This window comes from Punica granatum, chromosome 2, assembly GCF_007655135.1.
Source record: "Punica granatum isolate Tunisia-2019 chromosome 2, ASM765513v2, whole genome shotgun sequence".
NCBI classification, from domain to species: domain Eukaryota; kingdom Viridiplantae; phylum Streptophyta; class Magnoliopsida; order Myrtales; family Lythraceae; genus Punica; species Punica granatum.
In genome coordinates, this window is record NC_045128.1 from 27,044,425 (window position 1) to 27,053,530 (window position 9,106).

Here is a 9,106-nt window from a genome sequence, read left to right on the forward strand (position 1 = left end):
ATTCGGATAAAATTGGGGACTGTGTAAGAATTACTGAGAATACCCCAGGACTCCTTTGGAACGAATCTGAAAGTCTGGACTAATCTGAAAAGGAAATAAAAATGCCCCAAGGACTGAACTGAAACGACACGACAAGTTTTGAAAACTGATTTTAGAAAAATCTGGAAATTTCGAGGACTGATCTGGAAGTATCAAAATGACCAGGACCTGAACGGAAATAATTTTAAAATTCGGGGCGAATCTGAAAAAATAAAAATGCGTCCTCTGGACTGAAATGAGACAAAATGGAAAGTTCGTAAAATCGAGTTTGCGACAAATCCGATCACCCACACGACCCAATAACGCTCATTTCACATCATATTCATCCAAGCATAAATTCAGAAATGGAGCCCTAAACATGCCACTAAGTCGAGGATTTACCTAGTTCGGGAAGTTGAGGGATGATTCTGTAAATAAGGAAAAATTAAGAAAAAAATTTAAAAATTAGCTGGGTAGTTGGGTTGCTGAGGGAGGATTGGGCCGGGCTGGGCCTACTGGGAGTTGGGCTGGGCCTAGTGGAGTTGACTGGGCCGAGCCGGGCCGATGCTAGAGGGCAGTTGGACTGGGGCTGAACTGGACTGGGCCACGTTGGATTGGGTCGCGCTGGACGGCTACTGGCCACGGGCTGGGCTCCTGGACGCGGACCGACGCGAACTCTGCCCCTGCGATCCGGAAGAAAAATAAAACCGACCCGGTTAATGTCAAATAGGGAAATCGTGGAGGAGCAAGTGCTGTTCGGGTGCAAGATCGAGCTGCGGGTCTCGAGCGTGAGCTGGGGGGCTGGACTGTGGGCGAGCTGAGGATTCAAGGGGTGAGCTCCGGGTTTTTCTTTTCGAGAGAGTTCGTGAACTATCGGTTTTTTTTTTGTAATCGTCCGTGAGCTGAGGGTGTCGGGGACGGGGGAGCTACGGGTTCGGCTGGATGTTATCGAGCTGAGGGAGAGAATCGGTGAGCTGAGAGTTTTTCCGGGGAGAATCGATGAGCTCCGGGAAATTTTTTTCGTCTGTGTGCTTCCGGTTTTTTTCAAGCTCTCCGATCCTTCCTCTTTTTTTCTCTGTGAGCTGCGGGTCCTTTTGTCGAGAGAGAGAGAGAGAGAGAGAGAGAGAGAGAGAGAGAGAGTCGGCGTTTGCGTGTCGGAAATCGTTGGCGTGTGCAGAGTTGGCGTGTGCAGAGAAGTCGCGTGCGCAGAGGAGTTGGCGTGCGGCTCGGCTCGGTTCCGACTCTGTTAGGAGGAAGAAGGAGAGAAGGAAAAGAGAAGAAGAAAAAAAAGAAAAAGAAAGAACCAACGAAGGAAAAAGAGAAAAGGAAGAAGAAGAACAGGAACCTGGGGAGGGGGGTGCCGAGTCAATCGGTCTGACTTCCCTCTTTTTTTTTTTTTTCGAATTTCAAAATCGACGTGCGTACAAATTTAAAATCTCGTCTTTTTGATCGGACGTTGGAATAATAATTCGAGACCGCTATCACGGTCCGAAAAATTTGATGATCAATATTATGCAATAAAATTATTTTCTATCTCGAATTTTGTCCCGAATTTTGAAAATTGACGTCGATGTACGCGAAATTCGAAAACGTCCCAAATGATATTATTTTTTTAAAAAAAAAATTATAAAATTTGTGTTAAATTAGGAAAATATCATTTTCAAAAAGTCGTGAATACTCAAGTAATTAATTGAAAATACTTCCATCACGGGCGTCAAAATGACGATTCTGCCCCTCTGGAGCTGGTGGACCAAAATTGGGTGCTGACAACGACAAGGAGGCTGATGCGGTCTGGGAGGCCATCGACAAGAGGATGGATTCGTAAAGAAAAGATAGGAGGGAGGCGAGGCTGAAGCAGGGAATTGAGAAGTACCGTGCCTCGAATCAACAAATGAGGATGATGATGTCAAATGTCTCTATCGAACTAATTACTATGGCAGAGTATTTTGAGTCAAAATTTATTCCAATCATCCATTCTGGAGCATGGGCTAACATCGATTTCCGGTCAAGTATGGAAGATGTGTATGTTTGTGTGAATAATTTTATGTGAATAATTTTATCTTTGGACTCCTAGGGCAAATTCTCTCCACCCATAGGAGAATGATGCGGCAAAAGACGTGGCAAATCGGTATTTCAAGAAAAACAGGTTCTGATGACTTTGTCTCGAGGGAAACGGCCTCCAGAGCAAAACTCACACCTTTGGCTGTGAAAAGATGAGGTTTTGGCCAAATTTCATTGTTTAGGGCCTCAAACATGCATTTTTATGTTATTGGACATTTTTACAATTTTAAGAAAAGATTATGTCTTTCGTGCAATTTAGGTTTTTTTAAATCCTATTTAAGTTTTCTAAGCCTTAGGGCTAAAGGGAGTTGTCTTTTTGATCAATTAATAAAAATTGGAGCTTTCGTGCTCTTGGCCCATTCTTAGATTTGTTCGAGTTGGATGCCAATTTCTTAAAAATTCGAAGAATCAATAGGGATTGAAGCTCACAGTTCCGATATTCTGCGGAATCAACGGATCTGAGAGGATGGAGAAACTTTTATGAGAGTCAGTCCAGCACCGTTTGATAAATACATCTTCTTCCAACCAACAAGTTTCCTCTCCGTTTTATCAATCATAACATTCCAAACATATTTGTTTTTTGCTCTAGCTTCGAGAGGCAAGCCGAGATAAGTCAAAGGAAAAGAATCAATTCTGAAATCCAAAATATCAGCAAGAGTATCGGCATTATCAGATCTGATAGGAACAATTTCACTCTTCTCTAGATTAATTTTCAGACCAAAAACTTCTTCGGACCAAAATAAAATAGCCAGCACTTATAGGAGCAATGCATTCTGCAGGGCATTCAAATGCTCCAATCAATGCTAAGAAATGCATCCTCATATTTTGGGAATCTAACCTTTCATCGTTGTTTATGCACCGACAACTGGAAACGGCAACAAATTATAAAGAGCTGAGTCTCAAGAGGCGGAACATATTATGCTGTTTCATAAAGTTATCCCTTTTATATGGAGAAGAGAAATCTCATGGATTCTAATTTTCAGTATTAGCCCATAATAGAGATTATGGAGATATTGATTGTGTTTGTCTAGATTTAAATCGGATGTGAGAAACTCTGATATGATACGCAAATCCCTTAGATTGTTTAGCGACTAAGGAAGGCAATTAGACATATTGTCTCTAATTCAAGATTTAAACCTAGGTCAATCACGACTATAAATAGATGTGGAAGATAGGAGAAAAGGCATGAGATCCACATGTGAGGAAATTCACCGTATTGGGTGATGAATAGTTAATCTAAAAGTATTACCCTGAGTTGCTGGCTCTATCCAAGAGCTTGCTCTTGAGGAAAAATGTAACCACTATTAATTAGTGAAGTTGTTTTGGAGTTCGTCCTACGATTTATCCCCCTGTCAGTGTTTTTCACCCAAAAATATCCATGGTGTCCCTTTTATTATTTGTTGGTTATTTGTGATTTCTATCTGGATTGCATTAGTAGGGATTGGAAGATCATTGTTGTGTGTTCAAGCATCCTTTCCCAATAACTGGTATAAAAGTTTCAGGTTTGACAAGGTCAGATTTTTAGTTGTATTCAAGATGGAGGTTCACAGCTGGATCTATAGATCCCATCAAAAGTGAGACGAGAAAGTCGAAGGATACAAGACAACTTCATGACGAAAGATAGGGCGCTCAGTTTAGCTGTGGAAAGTGGACGTTTCCACGAGGGTCATTGTTGGTTAGCACTCGAGGATATAAGAGGTTCGAGTCAAAGCAGATCATACAAATGATGTTGTTCCTCGTGAAGATAAAGAGCCTGCAATTGCTTAGTGATTGAGGAAGGAAATTGGAGATATTGTCTCTGATTCTTGATTGAAACTTATGTCTGATTCTTGATTGAAACTTATGTCAACCACGACTAGAAATAGTTGATCCAAAAGTGTTTCTCTTGAGTTGTTGGCCAAGAGCTTCCTTTTGATTCAAAGTGTAACCACTATCCATTAGTGAAGTTGAGTTGGAGTTTATCCCGTGGTTTTTTTTTTTTCCCTAAGTTGATGTTTTTATTGCTTTTGGTTATTTTTGTAATTTCTATCTCGATTGGAATAGTAGGGAAAGAAGATCATTGCTGCATGTTTGATTGTTTGAGCATCCTTTCCCAACATTTTACGTGGAGTAGATCCACTTCAATAATGAAACTACAGACGCTGATCTCTCGATCGATTTACTTGTGGAAAGAGGAAGAATGAGTGTCGAATACCCTGAATAAGGAGAACAACGATAGTGAGGTTGAGTTTCTGTTTAGTACAATGGTGAGACACTGATGTCTACATCCCGTATTTTTCCTGTGCTTGTCCTACTTTTTATGTTCATCGTTGCAACCTCTGGGAGGATCCCGTTTGTTACTGAGGTAAGCTCAAGACTCCCTCTTTAGCTATGTTGCAAAAATTGTTTTTGCCAAATTTCGAAATAGAGTCCTATGGCTGAATAGGATTTGTGGACGTAAGGACCCTCCCCGCATGTTCTTTATAGGGGATCCTTGTAATTGGAAGGACACCGAGGTTCTTGATGGCTAGACTACAATTAATCGTATTGTGCTGAAATACTTAATTAGGTGATTATTCCCCTCGTGCTTTGTCATTTGTGGTTAGCCTAGGAGGTTCCAATTACTGTCTCGATCTTGTAATTTTTCTCAAGCAATTTTGTTTTTGACTTGTACATTTTTCAGTAATGAATGAAATTTAAAAAAAAAATTAAAGGAAAAAAAAAAGAAGAAGAAGGAGAAGAAGAGGGTATGGATATAACCAAATCCTAAAGGCAAAAGCCAACACGACCGGTTGCACTTACTGAACAAACACAACAGCCAATCACACGCACAGATCATGAGATGGAGAAGTAGAGAAACGAAGACGTACGTACGTAAAAGACATGACACGAACAAGACAAGACCGACAGTTTCTAATCAGACCTCACAAATTTGAAGCTCACCCTGCTCCTCCTGTCGATACTCCCATTCCACAATAATCCTTTTATGGGAAATATGTGATCTCCATTTTTTATGACGTATTAACCCGAAATGAGCCATCAAGAGCCAGACCAAGGTTAGGAGCTCCCCGCCCATACTCAGCGATTGGATATGCATATCTCCTCTGCAATGCCTAGCCGCGTACGTCAGCATCTCCACCCACGCTCCGCACGTGATCCTCCACCTCTTTGCCTCCTCAAGCTTCTTAAGATTCTCGGCCAAATCGCATGCACGATACAGTAGGGATTCTCTTCCGTATTTCCTTCCAATTTCCCCTTTGGAGTCGAGAATTTTCTCGCAAGCTTTCTTCAATTGTCTGTCTCCTCCAAGAAACTTTGCTATCTGCTCGCAAGCCTCCTTGTAGTTTGCGACGAACATACCAGATATCTCGGACATCATACCAGGCTGATAGACCATCAGGTATAGCATGTAATCTGACAGGATCTTGCTGAATATTCGTTCCTTGGTTGCGTTCCCCTCACGGGACCCATGCTTCTCTGTATTGTAGCAAAGCTCAGTAGCAATATGCCACAGGAGAAGATACTCATCAATGTCATCATATTCGACATCTTTGAGGAAATCAGGTACAAACTCCTCCTCTCCATTCTCCATTTTGGTGGTCATTTCCCACAGATTGTCATATATGAAATCCCACAGTTCCTTGGTTAAAGGACACCTCGATACATATATGGCTTTATGAAGAGCACTGCCCCTGATGACAAGCTTATCGAGACAACGGCTTAAGGGAATTCCAGCCGCAACCTGTGCTAAACAGCGGATCCTCGCTATGCAGGCTCCACATGCATTGCATAGAAAACAGAGGATCTTCGCTATGCAGGCTTGACATCCTCCATGTGGCTTGGGGATTGTTCGAGGAGGAGAATCTCCTAGACAATAGCTAACGAGGTTGTGACAAAAGATGGCCTCCGACCATTCCTGAAAAAATATACATGTATCATTCACGTGGAGGTGAACACCTTCCTCGATCTGAACCTCCTTCGGCTTCCTTTCACAGATGAATCTTACGATGTGATACAACATATTACATGGTTTGAAGAACTTGCTTTCCTTGTGGTGTGACTGTCTAATCAGTGGCTGCGAAGACTTCCGAACCCAATGAACTCCCTGGCAGATAATTAAGTCAAGCACAAGGGGTACAACAAACAAAGCATAGCTGATTCTGATATCAACATGATTAAAATCTTGCTTCCCAGCATGAGCAAACGTGCCGAGCGCAACTGCACCCAAAATCATGGATATACACCAACAAGATGCGCCATAAAGATCCCAGAATGCCTCTTCGTTAGTGAAAAACACCTGGTACATGTAGTGGAGTTCATGTAACATCACCTGAAATGCATCCTCTGACGAGATATTATCGCGGAAAACCTCCACGATCTGCTTCTGCTTCTTTTCCAGGGGCTTGTACTCTAGGTTAACAATGAGTCCCTTGAAGATTTGAAAATAGTGGTACGCAACATCGAGCTTAAAAAAATATCCAAGCGGTTCTTTTCTTTGCTCGGACAGCACATCGAGAAGTTTTTCAGTATTGCCCTCCACTTGCCGAGAAGTCACAATCCCTTCCCGGTACTTATCCAAGGATGCAGAATACATGGAGAACACCCGATAACCATAAGAAATGGAGCCTCCAAAAAGTGAGAAAATGGTGGGGACTAGAAGCTTGTTGTTGGGGAGGGTGAAAAGGAAGGCGTAAAAAACCGTTGCGAGCTGGATTATGAAAACAGCAACGTGCCTGGTCCAGAGCTCATTATCTTGAAGGGAAAACGCTTTGATGGTGAAGGAGCCACCGAGGCACCTCAGCAGAGTGGGTGCCCATAATGCCAGGATATCATCATCCAGCCGACGAGCACTCACTGAAGTGCCGGAAATGCCCTTGCTGGCTCTCACACTCTTCAGGATGAGTCCAGTGGTGAATGTGGGAACCCAGGTGGCGAGTAGATAAGCAGACCATATAAGAGAATGGAATGCCTGATTGCCAGTTTTCCTACGAAAAGGAGCCAAAAGGACAAGAAAGACCTGAAGTGAGAGGCTCAAGATGACAAGGAATGGAATGCTACTTGAGTACCAGATGGTTATCACGTTCTCGGGAATCAGGTCGTGGTAGGTCATGCTTGCTAAATCCCTGGCTTTGCTTGAAAAAATGTGTTCTCTCTTTGGATTTGGAAGGAAGGCCAGTCCAGCCGCGATACTTTGTGTAGTATTTCTTAGATGGAAAATGACTGACTCACAGATCACCTCCATATTCATATGTATATATATACATTACACACACATGCTTTCAGGAGGAGCCTTCAAATTTTGAGTTATTATCAGTACGATTCTTTTGAGTCGTGTAAATGGAGAAAATCTACATGCGATTCAGAAAACCTTACCTTTATCTTGTTGTTAAGCAACATAATATCCTCTGCTAAGAAAGTGATTTGACGAGCGACAGCTTTAATGGATCTCAAGCATTACCAGTCTTCATCCTTAGATAATGAATGAAGAAAAAGTTCAAACTCTTCCGAGGATAGAGGAAAGATCTTCAAGGCGAAGATTGTCTCGTGAATTGGAGCTTGTTTTGATCATAGATGGTAGAGAGAAGAGCAGAGACAAAAATGTTTCTGATTATATCTCCCAACTTTTCCTTTTTTCCCGAGGCGGGTATGTGCTTTGGCATTTTTAAATCTAGGCTTCCTTATCAAAAGAGAATGTGAGTCACGGCAGCGTGGCGCACATTTTCCTTTGATTATCAAAAGAGAATGTGAGTCACGGCACCGTGGCGCACATTTTCCTTTGATTATTAAAAAATTTTAAATTTGATATTTAATGGGACTACCCGTGCTCATTTATTAATTACTTGGAATTTATATTTCATTATACTAGATCACGACCTCCATTATTTAAAAAAAAAATCTATGAGTGCTTAAGACTATCCAAAAAACTAAACCTTGAACTGATCGAAACTAATTCCAAAATTCAAATATCCGAAATTTGGTAATCGTTACGGTGTGTTTTTTCTTGAAACTTCCTGATGTTATTTGGATTTTGGTTTTTAGACTTAAAAATTGGAAAAATCGAACTGAACCAGATGATATATATTGGATTTTTCTTCATTTATGGCCTTTATAACTTTTATACAATTTACTAAAAACCATTGAGCTGACAACCCATCTCAATTCATATTTCAAGTTAATCACGAAATTTACACAAAAAAAAAGTTAATCACGTGATAAAAATAAATAAAGAATGCGACACTCAGCCCCGAGAGGACTTTAGTCCATATGTAACTTTCAGACGAGTAATGGCTTATTATGAACGATTGATGGAGTTATTAAATTTATGAAGTGTATTCGATCAAACTATTCAAAAAATTCGCATGTAATACTTTGATTTTATTTTCTTTTTTGATAATTAGGGTGCTCAGGATTTTTCCTCCAATCCCCACAATTCACATGAATACCTTGCAAGACAACGGGGCAAGTCAATTCGGCCATATTCTGTGTAAGTGGCCAAGATAAAATATTCTCTTAAATTTTTTTGGGGGGTTTTACCATAAATGGTTCATGGTTTACTCGTTTTGTCAAATCTATCATTTTTTTTGTCAGCTTTATCTTATGATTTACATTTTGCTTCAAATCTATCCCGCCATCATATATCCGTCAACGTCTAACGGTTTTGCTATAGTAACACCTTTTATGCGGAATAGATTTTAGAAAAAATTAAAAATGCGGGATAGTTTTTAGGAAATAATTAAAATCATAGGATATGTTTTTCCAAAAATTGAAACCATTGGATATATTTGGAGCCTATTAACATTTCATTAACGGACAGCAAAAATTGCGGGATAGATTTCGAGCAAAATGTAAACCACGGGATATATCTGACAAAAAAAATATATGATAGATTTGACAAAACGCGTAAACCATAGATCATTTTGGGTAAAAATCCAAAAAAAATTTAATCACGTGATAAAAATAAATAAATGAATAATGTCAAACTCAGCCTCGAGAGGACTTTAGTCCATATCTAACTTTCAGACAAGTAATGGATTATTATTATGATTGA

The 9,106-nt window shown here is 40.5% G+C and overlaps 1 protein-coding gene across 1 annotated transcript; it reads right to left on the bottom strand.

Annotated features, from left to right (window-relative positions):
• Positions 1 to 4,732: 4,732 nt before the first annotated feature.
• On the bottom strand, positions 4,733 to 7,419 carry LOC116194769. The gene is made up of 2 exons (XM_031523657.1): positions 6,389 to 7,419; positions 4,733 to 6,163 (listed from the first exon to the last, which is right to left on the bottom strand). The coding sequence occupies exons 1-2, from the start codon at positions 7,304 to 7,306 to the stop codon at positions 4,976 to 4,978; spliced, it is 2,106 nt and encodes a 701-aa protein (XP_031379517.1). The 5' UTR covers positions 7,307 to 7,419; the 3' UTR covers positions 4,733 to 4,975.
• Positions 7,420 to 9,106: the final 1,687 nt, after the last annotated feature.

Coding starts and splice junctions, on each gene's coding strand:
- LOC116194769 (XM_031523657.1), bottom strand. CDS start 7,306: ATGAATATGGAGGTGATCTGTGAGTCAGTCATTTTCCATCTAAGAAAT. Junction 6,164..6,388: donor CGTCAGAGGATGCATTTCAG/GTGATGTTACAT, acceptor ATTATCTGCCAG/GGAGTTCATTGGGTTCGGAA.